The 17,181-nt window shown below is 47.4% G+C and overlaps 7 protein-coding genes across 7 annotated transcripts; 4 read left to right on the top strand and 3 right to left on the bottom strand.

The window, feature by feature from the left end:
• Positions 1 to 53: 53 nt before the first annotated feature.
• Positions 54 to 471, top strand: F5891DRAFT_1258463 (uncharacterized protein; the record flags this gene model as incomplete). Its single annotated transcript, XM_041370084.1, has 3 exons — positions 54 to 62; positions 125 to 139; positions 197 to 471. 3 exons carry the CDS (start codon positions 54 to 56, stop codon positions 461 to 463), a joined length of 291 nt encoding a protein of 96 aa, XP_041219264.1. The 3' UTR covers positions 464 to 471.
• Positions 472 to 2,629: 2,158 nt separating this feature from the next.
• Positions 2,630 to 3,776, top strand: F5891DRAFT_962622 (class II aldolase/adducin domain-containing protein; the record flags this gene model as incomplete). Its single annotated transcript, XM_041375923.1, has 7 exons — positions 2,630 to 2,696; positions 2,744 to 2,793; positions 2,855 to 2,879; positions 2,937 to 3,199; positions 3,261 to 3,347; positions 3,399 to 3,413; positions 3,471 to 3,776. Coding segments are annotated over 7 exons (813 nt in total), but the record flags the coding sequence as incomplete, so codon positions are not given.
• Positions 3,777 to 4,890: 1,114 nt separating this feature from the next.
• F5891DRAFT_1065573 (alkaline-phosphatase-like protein) lies at positions 4,891 to 6,325 on the bottom strand (the record flags this gene model as incomplete). The annotated part of the gene is made up of 7 exons (XM_041363084.1): positions 6,304 to 6,325; positions 6,197 to 6,254; positions 6,055 to 6,139; positions 5,872 to 5,933; positions 5,617 to 5,803; positions 5,219 to 5,535; positions 4,891 to 5,140 (listed from the first exon to the last, which is right to left on the bottom strand). Coding segments are annotated over exons 1-7 (964 nt in total), but the record flags the coding sequence as incomplete, so codon positions are not given.
• Positions 6,326 to 9,425: 3,100 nt separating this feature from the next.
• F5891DRAFT_1065561 (Sm-like ribonucleoprotein) lies at positions 9,426 to 10,136 on the bottom strand. The gene is made up of 3 exons (XM_041363083.1): positions 10,056 to 10,136; positions 9,877 to 9,953; positions 9,426 to 9,822 (listed from the first exon to the last, which is right to left on the bottom strand). The coding sequence occupies exons 1-3, from the start codon at positions 10,067 to 10,069 to the stop codon at positions 9,545 to 9,547; spliced, it is 369 nt and encodes a 122-aa protein (XP_041219261.1). The 5' UTR covers positions 10,070 to 10,136; the 3' UTR covers positions 9,426 to 9,544.
• A 728-nt stretch (positions 10,137 to 10,864) lies between these two features.
• F5891DRAFT_962602 (kinase-like domain-containing protein) lies at positions 10,865 to 12,753 on the top strand (the record flags this gene model as incomplete). Its single annotated transcript, XM_041375921.1, has 5 exons — positions 10,865 to 11,007; positions 11,055 to 11,427; positions 11,483 to 11,544; positions 11,596 to 11,696; positions 11,750 to 12,753. 5 exons carry the CDS (start codon positions 10,865 to 10,867, stop codon positions 12,751 to 12,753), a joined length of 1,683 nt encoding a protein of 560 aa, XP_041219260.1.
• A 753-nt stretch (positions 12,754 to 13,506) lies between these two features.
• Positions 13,507 to 14,542, top strand: F5891DRAFT_962629 (UbiA prenyltransferase family-domain-containing protein; the record flags this gene model as incomplete). Its single annotated transcript, XM_041375924.1, has 4 exons — positions 13,507 to 13,602; positions 13,654 to 14,038; positions 14,086 to 14,414; positions 14,468 to 14,542. The coding sequence occupies 4 exons, from the start codon at positions 13,507 to 13,509 to the stop codon at positions 14,540 to 14,542; spliced, it is 885 nt and encodes a 294-aa protein (XP_041219259.1).
• Positions 14,543 to 15,256: 714 nt separating this feature from the next.
• F5891DRAFT_1153033 (isoprenoid synthase domain-containing protein) lies at positions 15,257 to 16,651 on the bottom strand (the record flags this gene model as incomplete). The annotated part of the gene is made up of 5 exons (XM_041365178.1): positions 15,257 to 15,431; positions 15,486 to 15,751; positions 15,801 to 16,083; positions 16,142 to 16,316; positions 16,480 to 16,651. 5 exons carry the CDS (start codon positions 16,649 to 16,651, stop codon positions 15,257 to 15,259), a joined length of 1,071 nt encoding a protein of 356 aa, XP_041219258.1.
• Between the last annotated feature and the right edge of the window lie 530 nt (positions 16,652 to 17,181).

Genomic DNA, 17,181 nt, shown 5'->3' with positions numbered 1-17,181 from the left:
TAGCCAATTTCGTGGCATCGTCGATGACCGCGAGGAAGGTCTGGCTATAGCCAATGCTCTGGGTTCGAAGAAGGTTTGCAAATGCGTTGATTTACATATGTCGATGCTCACAAGATTCTACTAGGCTGTCATCCTCCAGGTATCTCTAAGAGCTCAATCAAACGTTCTCACCTGCTTATCATGCTCCATCGTGTAGAACCACGGGATCCTCGTTGCCACCAAGTCGATTGAATCTACCGTTTTCTTCTTCATCTCTTTGGAAAAGTGCTGCAAGGTCCAAATGGTAGTGGACCAGGCCGCCACGGCTCGTGGACTTAAACCGCGTCTTATTGACCCAGCAAGTGCGGTCCAGACATGGGAACGCCTTGGGTCTGAGATGGGGGGCTGGTTTAATGGGATTCCCGAGTTTCAGCTCTTGGAGCACGAAGAAGGAAAGAGATTCGAGTATGTTCCTGCACCCTAGGAGACTGTTTAGATCATCTGTCTACTAATACGGAGTCTTGAGCGTCCAGCAATATCTTTGTTGATTTTTGATTCTCTAAAACACGGCATAAGTATTCACAGTGAGCGAAATTTGACGCTCCAGCCTACCTTGCTTAGAAGTTAGAACAGGCGCAAGGAAAGATAGTACTTGTAGCCCTTACCTCTACTCGGCTAAGTGCATTTTGCCCGCGAGTGCTGTCCAAGAATCCAGTTAGGTTGAAGGTATACACGTAGTTATGCAGTCGAACACTTTATCTGATCTCGTAGCGGTGAGAATGAAGGAATTTAGTTGTCTAACACTGTCCAATATTGAGGACTCGTGCCAGATACTCAACGAACGTGAGCCCAGGAGCCGAGTCTTGTCAGTTGGCAATACCTAGGCGTCTCGTGCAACTGCATGATGCCTTGATTTGTACGTATGATTCAAGTTGACCGGGTGCGATGAGGACGCTCATCTGCCCACGCTTAGCACTCTGCGTTACCTCACGAATGCACCGTATGATATAATTATCTGCAGCGCGGACTTTGGGACCGTAGTTCAAGGCGACTCTCCTCCGACACCAACGAATGCTAGTGCGGGTGCGAGGTCTACGAGCGGGAATATGTTCTTTCAGGCAACTCATACACCTTCACCGTCGCTGGCACCTTCTGTGTCTGGAACTTCAACGCCAAGCACCGTGATACAGCCCTCCGTCCAGATAACGTCGGGACTGTCAACCCTCTAGTACTAGGAACAGCGCGGCCGGCCACATCGATATCGAGAAGCTCAAGTTCCGCGTGGTGTTTGATGTAGAGGAAAGAAGCATCTGGCTTACAACATCGACTAATATCTGAGTCTCACCGGTTTACTGATGACTTGATGTTTGTGTTTTTACCTTACATTTTTTGTTTCGTTTTGAGTGGCCCGTGTTTTCGTGTATTCCCCGACTTCCCACGAAGTAGGATCCAAATCCCCAAATACCTCGATGCGTGGGAACGCTTTCGAAAAGACTGTATGGTTGATTGGTGCCGGTGATTAGACTCGTAACCAGTCTGACCTGGTCACGAGCCTAGCCGGTGAATCGTGATTCAAATCGATGAATCACCAATCAACTGTACAGTTTTTTTCGACAATAAGGATAGGCTTCACTTGAAGGACTTGTGATCCAGCACCTTACATAATCATAACCCTAACCATAAACGTTGAAGTTGAGCGACTACAGGAATATTAGTGACAAAATATTGTGCTTAACGCACTATACACTGTTACATTAAGCCATTCTGAGTCCTTGACTTCGAGAATCATAGAGGGGGGTAGAGCACGATGTCTATGGTAAGTATATTGAGCGCGCGAAGCACAGGACATAAATAATAGCGCTGGACATGTGGACCATCCGAGTCGAAGCTGATTAAGGTGGTGGAAGTCTGAAGCTTGGAAAGAAAAAAAATAGAGTCAGGAAATGTACCTCCGGCAAGGTTTCTATGGCAGTGCCACTGAACAGTTCAACATGCAAAAGCCTTCCTCGGGCCGTGACTTAGGCTGGGCCCGGCTTGGTCCGGCCTCGAGCCGGGCCGTGCACATCATCAAATTCACAAGTGACACCCAACTTCAAGTGAAGCCTATCCTTATTGTCGAAAAAAACTGTACAGTTGATTGGTGATTCATCGATTTGAATCACGATTCACCGGCTAGGCTCGTGACCAGGTCAGACTGGTTACGAGTCTAATCACCGGGCACCAATCAACTATACAGTCTTTTCGAAAGCGGTCCCACGCATCGAGGTATTTGGGGATCGGGCCTTACCGGCTCTCTGATGATAATGTCTGATACATGTGTCATACAGAAGAGTACGAATTGATATAACTTTCTTCTATCTGGTCCGCCGACAGCCCGAGGAGATCACGTTTGCATGTCTTAAGTGCGAGTAAGCTAGCTTGTGATCACAGCTGGGCCGTGATGACGAGCATAGTGCTTACTAGTACCTGCTATGGTCCTACGCCAGTCGGATATTTGTGAGAACGACGAAGAGGAAGCCTGTAGCGCTCGTTGGCAGGGTCAGTATAAGTACTAGAACCCCATCCGTTTCAAATCGTACATCTACTACTATGGCCGCACATTGAGCAAGTTTGATCTTTGGAAAAAAAACCGTACCGGTTCCTCGCAACGTTTTCTGACCCACTCGAACATCGGGCGTTCCTAAAATTCCGCTTGGCTCAAGCATATCGCATCTTTGGTGAGCTCTATTTGTAACAAGAAGCGCTCGTCGTATTCATGCCAAAGCAGGAAAGTACGGTTTTGATGAAGGGGTCGCTGGACATATTACTGTCCAGGTAAGAGTAACGCTCATATGATGCTGCGCGTGACCGTCATTTCTAATCACTTCGTCAAAAGGACCCGATCAGAAAAGACTTTACTGGTTCAACCCCTGGGTGATTGATATCTTGTCAAGATAGTGAATCATGTTACTCACCAGTTGCGGGGCCACAGGGTGTTCATTTCAAGTTCATGCAGCCTGAGGACCTCATTCTCGTGGACCAAGCAGGGAATATACAGGAAAATGAATCTGGACCTTCCCGGTGGCTCAACGGGGTGGCGTTCCTGATCCATTCAGCGATTCATCAAGCTCGCCCGGATGTTGTCTGCATTGCGCATTCGCATACTACGTATGCTAAGGCATTCGGCACTCTTGGGATACCTCTTGATCCCCTTACTCAGGACAGCTGTGCGTTTTATAAGGTAATCTCGCATTCATCCGCTTTTGAAGAGATATCCCCATTCAACGAAAATGAACCTATAGGATCATGCTTTGTATGACGAATTCAATGGCATTGTCGATGATATCGAGGAAGGTGTGGCCATAGCGAATGCTCTTGGTTCGAAAAAGGTTTGCAAATGCGTTGATTTACATGTGTCAATGCTCATAAGATTCTACTAGGCTGTCATCCTCCAGGTATCTCTAGGAGCTCAGTCAAACGTTCTCACCTGCTTATCATGCTCCCTCGTGTAGAACCACGGGATCCTTGTTTCCACCGAGTCGATTGAATCTACCGTTTATTTTTTCATCTCTTTGGAAAAGTGCTGCCAGGCTCAAATGACAGCGGACCAGGCCGCCGCTGCTCGTGGAATAAAAACACGTCTTATTGACCCAGCAAGTGCGGCCCAGACATACGAATACCTTGGATCTGAGTTGTGGGGCAACTTTGCCGGAATGCCCGAGTTCGATCTTTTGGAGCAGGAAGAAGGAAAGAGATTCGAGTATGTACCTGCACCCAAGGAACCGCGTAGCTCAGTGACTCAAGGTCACGGTTGTTGATCGCAATTCGTGGGAAAACCGGTGAGGTTCATTCATCTGAACATGACTTTAAGCGGTTCTCTAGTAGTCCTATATCATAGCAGCGCTGGGAAGCGCCAGTCCCCGAGTTCAACTTCGGAGTTCAAGATATGACGATGGATTGGTAGCAAACAGTTTATCGATATACAACAAACAATCGAGTATGTACAGCAATCAGACACTTCGCAAATCAGATGCAGCACTACAAATTTCATAATAGCATTCGAGTCAGGATAATCATCATCAGCTTCCAGCTCCATGTCAAAGACGTCATGGCTCTCGGTCGACATCTTCGAGTTCTTAGCAGGTGACTGACCTCCGAGCTCATCAGTAGCCTTCATTTTGCCTTTTGGATCATGGAAAAGCTTTCTCCGTGCATACGCCGCAAGCATAAGTTGATATATGCGCGACCCATTCAAGTTAGCGTCGCGACTGTCGGACAGTGCATCTTTCGGTGGCCTGATTTCCACCTGGTAAGAATTGTCAGAGAAACCTGGAGGAAATAAATCGAACAAACATGCAGTTTTAAGATGACTTCAACCTCTACGACATCACCATCTTGCAATTTCGTCCTGTACTCTGTCCCCCAATTGCGCAAGAGTAACGATTGTCAGGGTCATACAAATCGCGGCGCAACAGCAAATCAGATGACTTGGATGCAGAAGTAATCGAAGATCCGGAGTTTCCTCGAGTTGATGATATCCTCGCTGAATATATTTACTGCTGTTTTGTACTGTACCGAGAACATTGAATATGTTGTAGCAGATGATACTTATGTAGAAGGGAATATAATATGAGTCTTTCGACTATGCGGTTCATTCTTGCCAGTGCTTCATTAACGAATATCTAGACAGGACTTCTGGTACTCCCCAAGTTCAACATGTAGTCACGCAGTCGAAGACTTTGTCTGATCTCGTAGCAGTGAGAATGACAAATTTAGTTTTCTAACATTGTCCGACATTGAGGACGCGGGTCAGATACTTATGGCGCGTAGCAAGATGATGCATATGTATGTAGCACGTCCAGGAAGGTGATGGGTAATGATAGCTCTCGAAGCGTCGAACGCAGTTCGACTTCAAATATGTACGAAGTTCAACATCTGGCAAGACAAACTTATCCCAGAATCCAGCAGTTCCGTTGGTTGTAGCTATATCCGTAGCGTCGAGGCTCAGCAGTCGCATCACGAGGTTGTAAATCTCGACATTCTGGAACCCTGGCATCACGTACTCCTCTGTGGCATCGCCCTCTCCTCGCGCGACTACAGAAGCCCTGGCGCCCCGCGAGAAAGGCCCGTGTGCGACAAAGATGGCACGCATCGACGGGTCCTCGTTGTCGTAGCCGTGGTTCTAGAAAGGCGTAATGCGTTAGCTCGATGACCTGCAGTGCAGAACCAAGCGACACAAGATACGGTAAAGTAAACTCACTCCAGTCGGCACTCCGTCTTTGCCACCCAAGCGGTCAGTCAGCGCGTAGCCTATGCGCGGTACAATCCACACAGGGGCGATGCGGTAATTATGGGAGAAATGGTATCGTTCGGGCACAGGCTCCACTGTGCATGCAGACATTTTACCGTAGTTGAATGTGTTGAGGTCTATCAAGGAGGTGCCGGGGTCGGTAGAGAAGCTCTCGGTCGTAAACACATCGAACTGATCCGGGTGGGTAAGTGTGTACTCGCACAGACGCTCAAGGGCCTCAGTCGCGTTCGTGCCAGGAGCGAAGCGTAAGCCCATAGATGGCCAACCTGAATAGTGAAGGGTAAGCAATCCGTCACTCAGTCTAAAACATTCCGGCAAGTAGCAAACTATACACTGAAATCACTTACCATCCATCTTGATAACACCTTTCCACAGCTCACCAACAATCTCGTCAACATATATCCAAGTTGGGTGGCTCATGTCCGTCATCCCATGGTCACTGACGAAGATGATATCAACGATATGCGTGAGATTGCGCTCGCCTAGTGCTTGGGTTAGGTTCCGAGCGAAAAGATCGACAGCTGCAAGACTCATCTGTAGTAAGTAGCAAGTTCGAAAAAAAAGATAAGCACATCAACCAATGGAATTGATACAACGCTTACGTTAACGGCCTTGGACATCGGCCCTGTTGTATGGCCAGCATGGTCTAGCGACGGTTCGTACCCTATGAAACAACATCAGTGTACACAAAGGAAAATTGTGAAATTGAAGAGAACGAAAAGACAAGCAGAAGATTATAGACATTTCGTCTAGAAACACAGGAAGAATCAGATGCAAGAACACACCAAGAATAAGCTGCGGCCGCTCTTCCAGCGGGAGGTCAATCCACTCTAGGAGGTTGGAAAGTTTCTTCTCGAGAGCGTAGTTATCCTGCGCTCCAGTTTCAATCACACTACATTCCTTGCGAGTTTAAGACCACACTCTTACTTCCCAAGGTAGAAAATATGTGGAGTTCACACCCGAGGATGTAGACCAAGGACCAGGCCTGGTCGAGTGAATAAAGAGCAAATCACGATACAGAGGAAAAAACCGACCACATGAGGTTTGCGGTGATGATACCTGCACGTTCTGCGGTTTCCCACATCTAAGTTGTACGAAGGGTAACAAATGCAGAGGATGGAGAGATCGATGTATGTGTCGGTCAGATGACCAGACGAACGTGTAAAGTTACAAGAGGTGAAGAGAAGCGCATTAGGCATGCATACAACAAAAACGGTGAGCACTGACAGGTTCGCCGAGCCACCAGCTCGGGTTCTGCGCGGATTCAACACGATCGAAATGGAACGTGTCTCGGAAAACGGGGTCCCAAAAGTTCTACATGGCCGATGTGAGAATGCCAGACAGTTGAAGAAAGTGATGAAAAACAAACGTTCGCAATGATGCCGTGCGACTCGGTGTAGAGGCCAGTCCTAGATCATGAGCTCATGTCGAGCAATGTACGAGTGATATTTACATCAGTGACCAGTGATTTCTGGAACAAATTTCATTCGGATGTATCAATTATTTTGATAAATTATGACTTACGGGAATGTCAGAGTCTGCAAAGAGGGAAATGTTTAGGACTAGAGCAAATGACTGAAAGGGAATACGCACGGGGAAAACAGGTTGCATGTACTTTGCCCTCACACCTTCCCGGCTGATATCTAACAATGCGGCGTGAGCCCAAGATCCAAATAATCCGCACGAAAACCATCGATCGAAATCATAAGCACTGTCTTCTTGAACTCGTGTGTTCCATTCGAGTACAATGAATCCCTTCCAGTACTCGTATCGTGTCGAGTACGGGGCCAGAATTCAAGTATGGTAGTAGTGATAATAAGCGAGAGGAGGACACTGAATTCAACAAAACGCTTGCGTTTGTGTGAGTGGGCAGGGCGAGTAGGTTGCTCCTTGACATCAGGTTGGATAGCATCTATGTCGTCAACATTCAAGAGTAAAACGTGTCGCTTGTCAGGCATGATTGATGTATGAAAATTGTGTGCGCTTGTCTAAGACGACGACGAAGATCTAGAGAAAGTCGAGAGGCGCCGAGGCCGAAATTGAATGTATGTGGCTGTGCTCATTTATTCTGCAGCCACGTTCGTTGAGTCGCTCAAACAGTGTTGCCACCAGAGTTGTGGTGGAATGTAGCTCAGGGAAGACCTCTGGTAGCACTTCCTTAGACTGGTGACCAGCCCCTCTATTTATGAGGGGCCTGGTAACCAGTCTACCCGGGATCCTGGGCTGGTGTCAGCGACACCCTAGGATGGATCTGAAGGCTCCGGCAAAGTTCCAGGAGGAAGAAACCAAATGGATATTACTGCGGTGGTAGAACAGATAAGAACGAAAGCAAGGATCAAAACCGCAAACAAGTACATAGTCATCATACATTCGAGATCCGCTAGTCCCGGAGAGAAGCAGTCCGTTGTTTTCATCACAGCTGGACAGACAGGACAGTCCTCCTTTCAAGTTATCACGGCCCAACTCATAATTCTGCCCCTCCATGTTCTTTCTGTGGGCACTATTTCACGTCATGTGTGGCCTTCGAAACGGTTGCTAACCGCCCCTTTGCACGTCTCACTGGCCGCCGCGCGGTCGAGGGTCACTCAGACAGGTTGCATACATTCACGCGGATACATCCCTTGATCCTGTTTCAGTCGTGGAGATCCCCTGACATGGACTACATATATTAGATATATGCATAGGTTTTGACGCACGCCGTGTCACGGTCCACGCCTTTGCGATCGCAAACTTCAACAGACCACCCGACGAGGTCTGCACGCTCATGAAACTAGCAGAAGAGAGGCTCGTAAAGATTGCACAGGATGGGTGAGGTCTTACTTGAAATACATTGCGTTTAAAGCGCTCACTCGCCTGATGTTATTGCCTGCAATTACTCTTCAGTGCTCTCTTAGGTCAGTATGTTAGCCATCGTGAGCTGCTGCCTATGCGTGTTCAAGTCGCAATTGATGAAGCGAAGGGAAATGACGCGTCAGAATAACAAGTATGTCCTGTCTACCCTCGCCTTCCATCCTGAACACACTCCAATGGAGCAACTTTATAAAATGTCTGCGCACCACATGCCTCGTGGCATGGGACGACATGTACAATCCGTCGTGCAGTAGGCCCTTGATAGAGAGAACTTTGGTTCTTCGTGAGCACAGATCTTTCCTTGACCGTTGTTTGAATGTGTGACTTCTCCGTCATGTTTCATGCCAACCAATACACGCAGATTGATCACAGAACAGATTATCGAGGAAAACGTCATTACTTCGCTTTGGGGCAGTCCGCCGCTCGAGACTTTCATTCGCACGAGTGGCGTGAAGCGATTGAGCAGTTTTCTGCAGTGGCAGGTGTGTCTCTGTTCCTTCCCTGTCTTCCATCTCCCATTTCAAAGCAGATATTCTTTTGTTGGCGAATATGGCAGTCATATACTCACCCGAAGCATTGTCCTCACCAAACTCATTTGTATCTCTCACAGTACTGCGAAAACATGTAGTCCACGTGGTAAATACCTATTGGCCCGACTTCAGCCTCTGGGATTTTGTGCCAATTTTACTAGATTATCAGGGGATGGTGTGGGCACGATAGAGTAGCTGAAGGTTTAGGTGCGAAACTCTTGGTCAAATTCCTTGTTATTTTCTGCCTTCGCGAGCTCCTTTGTTGGCCTTTTACTCAGCTTCAATCTGGAGATATACGGAGTCTTATAATGTGGCAAGCTCGTTGCAGACGTGGCGTGGTTTGATTTGAGTTTGCGCTGGTACGTATACAACCCAGCATATAACTAGTCTAACATATGTAAGGACGGAATGCTGAATGCTGCGGATGAAATTCGTCTGACTCCCATGTGCTAGTACCCCTCCAAGTCTCTAGCAGGCTCCATAGACTCTTGAGTAAGGACTAACGCATGTTGAATTCCTGGAAAAGGTATGAAATGGTATGTTATGGTATGATGCTCTTCCCCGAGCGAGATGTCATTCGAAGCGAAAGCCTTTGTCACCACTACAACACTGATGGCTTGGGTGAATGACTCCGACTCTGAACGCCAACAAGGTCCCTTGGGAAAACACATTGTTTGACGATGCCGTTGATGCTCCCAAAGTTCACCTTATATTGTGAGACGATATTATCGACACTCACCTCAATACACGGCTGTCTTACTAAACGTAGCGCCCACTTTTCAGAAGGACCAGATGTCGGAGCATTTAGATTTACATAGAGGGATTTACATCCGCTGGGTGGTGCACCCTATGCGAACTCTTCATCTCCCGATGATAATGCTATTTGACCATATCATCAGAAACTTCTTCCTCTTCCTCGTTCTCTTCCCCTACCACGCCCACGGTCCATCCCTCGAGCTCGTCCCCTTCCCCTTTCGCGCCCCTCGTCCTTCTTCCTACCTTTCGGCCTCGGCGCATCATCCACTAAGAGGGTATCTAAAGGAAGTGCATCAGGGAGCACAAAATACCGGACGTTGTTGCCACGAATAGATAGGGAGTCTAGTGATGTCGGGTCCCGATTACGGACTGTCATTTTGACAGTTTTGAGGTGGGTATTCATCTGCATGTCGACACCTGCAAATGATTTGAGGGTTGTAAAGCTTGAGTAAACAAGCCGATTAGACGAACCGGTGATTGTCCCATGGACTAGTGACCCATTCTTGAGCTCGATAGTCACCGTCTCATTGTTGAGTTTCATCAAGAATCTGATGAAAACAACCTGGGGTCAGCGCCCGAACCTTGCAATGCTCGAAGAGAGAAAACTTTTGGGGTTAGTCTAATATCATAGAAACAAGCGCAATATTCACCTTGCAAGCTTCATGGTGAATATTTATGGTTGCCAGTTGTCAGTAATATGGACGTTGTTGGTGTTGTGTGGACGAGTTAACGTTTATCACGCAAAAAGCCGAGCTCAATGTTATTGATTGTCTAGCAACACACTCAACACACTTTTAGACTTAGATAACGACTAGTCTGTAGCTTCCTGTAATCATCATCATCACTCTGTAGCTATAGGAGCCAGAAACGTCATCTTTTTCATCCTTGACCTAATGCATGTCTCTACCCTGGACAAAACGGAAAACATTGTTGGGTTCATTACTCAATAGCTCGGATGATGACGAAGAAGGCCTTGCCTTGGATCGCATTTTGCATGGTCAGCGGATCATAGGAAGGACTGGTGAGAGCCAGGTGCATTCTGGCGGTCTTTTGCTCATAACCTCCGCTGAAATAGCGAGAACTGCAGAGATAGAATCTCTCCGTTTCTCAGATGGAGATCTTGTCGCCCTGGGCACACTGGACCAAGGCCAATTCGGGACGGTGAGTGCGTAAAGAATATATGTTACGTATACACTGATTTGTCTGTTCAGATTGACGTGGTGACGTGCCATCTAAATGGTTGCGTGTATGTTCGCAAATCTATTGAGAAACATTTTGCCCAGCGGACTCGTGAAGTAGCACTTTTTTTGTTATCAGCGACTTTTCATGCTGAGAAATTCTGCAGCAATGTTCTCCACAGTTGGAAAAGGAAATTCTTCTACGTGCAAAACGTGAGCGCTCTGCGTGGGCTCCGCACTTATTTTGTGCATTCCAAACCTCCACTCATCTCAATATTGTCATGGATTATGCCGAAGGAGGTACATTATGGGACGTGCTTGAGTCGAGCCCTGAAGGTAGAGTTCCTGAGGCAGACTTACTTTGGTGGGCTCCTCAGGCAGTCTGCGCCATCAACTGGTGTCATTCCCAGGGTTTTGTACATCGGTGAGGACCACCCTCTAGCGTTGCGTACTCATATAAACGCAATGCAGTGATATCAAACCACAGAACTTCGTTCTCACAGCAAGCAATCACATGCTTCTAATAGATTTCGGGTCTGCTGCGCCACTTTCACCTCCAGAGCCTGACGGGAGTCAGTCAGTCCCGAAACAATATACCCTTGTTCCTTGTGGTACTTGTGATTACATTTCTCCTGAAGTTCTGCAAGCACATGAAGATGCCCTCCTTGCGCTGGAGTTGTCGGACGACAATGTTTCTCCTTCATTCTCCGAAGAAGTTGGTTCGTATGGCTCAGAAGTCGATTGGTGGAGCCTCGGTGCAATGTTGTATGAATTGGCTTATGGAGTGGCCCCTTTCTTCGCTAAAGACATCCGAACTACTTATCTGAGGATTTTGGACTATCAGGTACTGCAGTATTACTAAGCTCGCTAGTACCTACGTTGACCCTTCATTTGGACAGACAAGCTTGCGCTTCAATGCGGCGATTCCCGTTTCTAAACAACTACAGGAGTTACTTCACAGGTCTGTTGTGACACTATTCATGCTACTATTATTCAAACCACGTGGATACAGATTTCTCACTGATCGGCACCATCGTCTCGGGAGATGTAGCGTGCTGGAAATAACAGAGCACCAGTTTTTCGGAAACACCGACTGGTCTTGTGTAGATTCGCGTGAGTCTTGGGTATCAATATAGTTCTTCTTATATCCATTCTTTCTTGCGTAGGCCTTGCACCGTCTGACATCCACGTGCCGCAATTCACATATTCTGCATCAGCAGTACCTGAACCCCCTGAACCCACGGATGAAGGCAATTCACAGCCGTTTGCGTTTTCTGCTTTATTTCATTCTTCCCCAAACACTTCGCTTGGAATATCGATTTTGCATGACACGTCTCATCACATATCTCCACGAGCCGAGTCGGCCTTCATCGGATTTTCGTGGGGTCCTACTGAGGACGTATACCTTCTACCAACCAATTCATCTCTAAAATACGAGACAGGCAGATTGGCTACTCCTCAGCCTTTACAGGCCACTTCCGGGAACCATAGCCCTCGTCCATTGCTCAAAGCTTCCAGCACTGCCACGCATTTCTCCGCTTTTGCAACACCTATTCGTCCCCATAGTTTATCAGCATTCCACACCCTTCCCCGCACAGGCACTATTCGGCGTACAGCTCAGCGGCGCGCTGTTTCAGATCGTGAAGCCATGAAGCAACTTGTGGAATGCATCGGAATGAGTGCCAGGAAGAAAGTCCTCGCTAGTGGCCGCAAGCCGCGCTTGATACAGTCCTCTAGCCGAAATTTTTCAAACACCGTTCGGAAAGAGCTGCGCTTTTGTCTCCGGCCCATTGTTACTGACAAAACTTATGACTCTGATGATTTCCCAGCCGTGGTGGCTGCTTCGGCATCTGAGGGAGCAGAGGAAACCGAGTCGGATGGACCACCAAGTCCCAGCCCAAGTCCACGCCCTGGTTCTGCAATGTCTGTACTCAGCCGAAGAAGCGTGACGCCCACAATATCTGGATCCTATTCTACTCGTTTCTTAAACCTCCCCTCTACTACATTTACGGAAAGCAGTAATCTGCAAAACGACGATAACATCTTTGAATCGCTGGAACATAGGCACACCGCTATGATGTCTGATTTGACAGCGATTGAAGAGCGCTTGAGCCGCATCTCCATGTTATTATCGGTGGAGGCACCTAAGTCCTCCGGTCATATCGGTTAAAAAGGGGTATGTTTGCAAAGCGTTTACCTTATACGAGCTGACTGTTTAATAACTACTTTTATTCCGTCGCTAGGACACCCCATCGGAGCGATCCGTATCACCGGCTCGCAAAGTGAGTTGGTGCGTGCTGCCGTGTATGAAATCCACGGTCGAGTTGACGACCGTCGACAGCTGGCATAATTTCAAATTCGAGCAACTGTGCGACCGTATACTACAATACTACTTTGTGTATGTTGTACCAGGACCACATCCACATGTTCTGATGTGATCCGGCTGGCGGCATCCCATGTGCCATAAATTCTGTGGCAATCAGCGTGGAACCTGCTTCTCGCACATCATCTAACGCGCTACCTGTTCGCAATACCCTTGGGCAATCGTTGACGTATTTCATCGAGGTGGTCCTGAACCACTACGAGGCTACGAGACTCGGAGAACATCTGTACTGGTATGCGTAGTCCTATTTCCTCTTTACCGCTCGGACCGCCGATCCGCACCACTTCGTATCTCGACTCTCTATCCTGTAGGAACAATTCTCCGAGCTGGAAATTATTTCGTGGGTCCCCAAGAACACCCACCCTGTCCAACAAGATCGTTCTTCCCGTCCTATTCAGGATGCCCAACCGAGTTCTTCCTCGACCCCTTCCGTGCTTTCGCACGGTGTCTCTGATGAGACTCAAACATCTAATTTCGGCTCTGCTTCTTCTGGTCAACATTTATTAAGGATACGGGATATGTGCTACAATCTCCACACTCATGAGCGCCCTTGATTTTGGACGACCCATCTCAAAATCCCTATTTACACTCTATCTCTTCACGCACAATGATATTCTGACGACGATCATTCCAACGGTAAACAATAGCGTTTCCCAGTAACTTTCTGTTCTGAGATGATAGACGCAGACACTTTTCGCACTGGTGTCAGCCCCCCTCTACAGCCCTTACCGATGTGTTCATGTGGTCTGGTGGATTTGGCTTCATCTCCTTCATTTCAATGTTGCCAATCAAGTGATTGATCCAGCAGAAGATGGCAGGAACAAAGCTAGTCGACCAATACCAGCGGGATACATTAGTTTACGAGATGCGGTCTATCTACGCTGGTCCTTGGTCCCCATATGCTTGGTATCATCAGCATTCTACAGCATCCAAGTGCTAAGCGCAAGCCTAGCGATAACTCTGCTCACTCTTTGGTACAATGAATTCAAAGCCCATAGTCATTGGTTTTCAAAAAACTTAATGACCGGCTTAGGATATGCTTGCTTCCAGGCTGGGGCCACCCTCATTGCAGGTATGTAGCTGATATCAAATAAGAAAATACCTAACTATCGCAACCAGGCCGAGATATGTCGCGGCTAGAGCCGAATGCTCTCTTAGCTGTGCTGCTTAGCATCGCTATGTTCGCCACCACGCTCCAAGCACAGGATTTCAAAGACCAAGAAGGAGATCGCTCCATAGGTAGACGAACGCTGCCGATCGCACATCCTTCTCCAGCTCGTGTGTCCATGTTTATAGGACTTCCGATGTGGTCGATTTGTCTTACTCAGGTCTGGAGGATGGACGCATACTGTAGCGTCGCATTCGTATTATATTCGGGTCTTATCGGATTACGATTCATGGTATGTAAGACAACTCAGGCGGACCGTCTGTCGTGTCAACTATATAGTGTGAGTCATACTCTCATCTGTGTAACTTCGGCTTGACCAAGTACTTTCCGAAGCTTTGGTTTTCTGTTGCACATCTACTTCCTGGTTACTGGCGTTACTTCCATGAAGCACGCATACATATATCATAGTGTTCCCTGAACTGGATGCTTGATCCAAGACCTTTCCACTCTGGACTTATGGTCGTCGCAATTTGTTACATCAATCAAACACACAGATTATTTTTGTTGTACACATATACTGCTCCCTGATACATTTATGTATTATCTATTGGCTTGGATGGCATTCTGTATCTTCTTTGTAGCTAAATCGCTGACCAGAAATACGTAGGCCGATATCTCTAGTACTACCATACACTGTCCACATCAGACGAGCCGTCATCACTGTGCGTTGGTGGTAACCCGAGATTAGCAAGATCGCCCCTGTGTAAGCACGCTGGCTTATCTGAGTTCTATATACACCGTCGCTGATGCTGAAAGCTAAGCTTTCAGTATTTCACCTTTTGGTGTAACGGTTATGCGCGGGCGGCGGTCTGACCACGTTACACCTGCTTCTGCATCCGTATTAAGTCCACGACTAGTAGAAAAGAGATATTGTATTCATGATATCGCTTATTGTAAACTACTGTGTATCTGACGAACTTGAACAATCAGTCGACGAAATGTGAGGTACGTGCATGGAAAACGAGCTGCGAACTCTGCGAGAGGGGCGCCACACCTGAAGATAAATGTCATATTCGCTACAACATTATCTGCGGTCTATGCCCGTTCTTCTGAACAGATGTGGATTATATTACACTTATCACCTAGGGCGACGGTGGGCCCGGCGCTCGTGGAACACACTAGTTACGAGTTGGGTTGGTCTGGAGCTTCTAGATGCTTATGGCCTGCTGTGGCATCCATCATGGATAAATCAGCCACATTGACCTTTGCCCCCGCGGATGAGGCTTTGCAGTTGACCCTGGGCAGTAATGGGACAAGGCCAGTTCGTTGTATCTCTAGGCCCCTTGTACCCAAGTATCTGCAGTTTCAATCAGGGTAAGTGATCGTTTATCTAATTAGAAATTCCTGAGACCTTTGAGTTTCATAACTCCAAGAATGATTTGCTCGAGCCCATGTTGCCATCCCTTCAAGATACTCCTTGACTAGAACATCGGTAGAAGGTCCCCACGAAGGTACCTTGGTGAGACCATCGGTGAACCTTTTCTCGACTTCGGTGTGATAGCGTGCTGCCCAGATCATCGCACCGCTTCTGTCGAGGCCAAGTTCCACCATAACAGTAGTGATCAAGTTATGATTTTCGTCCCCTGTTGCCTGCTCTCTATTGTACGAGATCATATCCTGTGAATGCTGTTAGCGGTTGCAGATCACGTCTCCAATGCGAATTTACATTGTCAATCAACATCAACTCTGCAATGCATTCGACTAGTTCGACAATGACGGGATGATAAAACACCTCATCGGGAAGATCCATTCCCATTTCATATATTGCGATGAGAGGTTTTGCAGCACATGTATCCCGTCGCAGCTTAATGTAATCACCAATACTACGGCAATGAGCCTTATCGCGGTCGAGAGCCTCGACAATCACTGCACGAAGGTATGCGATATAACTGTCAAGGAAGTGACGTTGAAAAGGTAGGCTTGTGGTCTGAATCGCACGAGCCCAGAATCTACGCAAAATTTCCTTGGACTTCAGAATGCATGATTAGACAATTTGAAAATACTTACTGTCGTACGATTTCACCGAGGATGCACTCGCCATCTGGTCGTGTCTTGTGAGGATTGTGTAAGGCATCGATGACGATGCCTACCATTGCCTCGGCAACTGCTGCATTTTCAACGTCGGTGTACTCGTCCACAATGATGAGGACATTGACAAACTCGCAGGCGATTTGAAGGTATTCTATGTGGCCAGAATAGAATTAGAGGTGTGCGGTTCACAAGAACCCGAACTAGGGTCGAACACGAACCTCTTGATGCATTGGGATAACCCAGTGCTGCTAAACGGGCTACAAAAATAGTAATCAACCATTAAAATCATGGGCAAGTAAAAACAGAGGCCGAACCGGAATCACACTTGTCGTATGCTTCCTGTGACTCGGCACTCAGAGCCTTGAATTCACGGAACGAAGCATCGACTTCAGCTTTTACAACCTCATAATGGGGATTCATCGCACGAGGCCAGGGCCAGTTGGTCATGGTGTTTGGAAGGCAGATTACTCTTGGACGAGGATCCATGATACCCTAGAGTCTAAAGACACTTTTCGATGACGAGTGGATTCTGGAAACAGAAGAAAGGTTGATGCTGAAGTGACTCGAGTCCATGACTTCTGAATCTGAAGCCCTTATAATTTCTACTTGAAACGATCGGTCAAAAATGGTCAAAAAGTGGTCTGATTGTGAGTTAATTGTGCGCACCAGACTAGTCGCTAGCGCTCATATACATACTTCGTCTCACCCACAGCCTGAGAACAGGTGGATTGATGCGGAAGATGCCGAACAGTGAGCACGAACTTTGTTCATCGATGCTTTGACACCGATCTACGTCAAACACTTAACAATATCAAAGACGTAGTCCAGACTGGTTACGAGTCTAACCGATGGCTTCTTCCACTAAGACTTCTCTACCTGGCCTAGAGATCCGCATTGAAGTGCCTAATGGAAGCGATCAGAAGCGGATTTTCTCCAAGAAAGCGGGACGTCTGCTCTGTCTAATCAAAGGTTGTCTTTCCTTCTATGTTCGATTTCATCAATTCCAGTGAACACGA

The sequence above is a fragment of the Suillus fuscotomentosus genome, assembly GCF_016647785.1.
Source record: "Suillus fuscotomentosus strain FC203 chromosome Unknown F5891scaffold_93, whole genome shotgun sequence".
In the NCBI taxonomy this organism is placed as follows: Eukaryota; Fungi; Basidiomycota; class Agaricomycetes; order Boletales; family Suillaceae; genus Suillus; species Suillus fuscotomentosus.
This window is presented reverse-complemented; position numbering and strand designations above follow the sequence as displayed.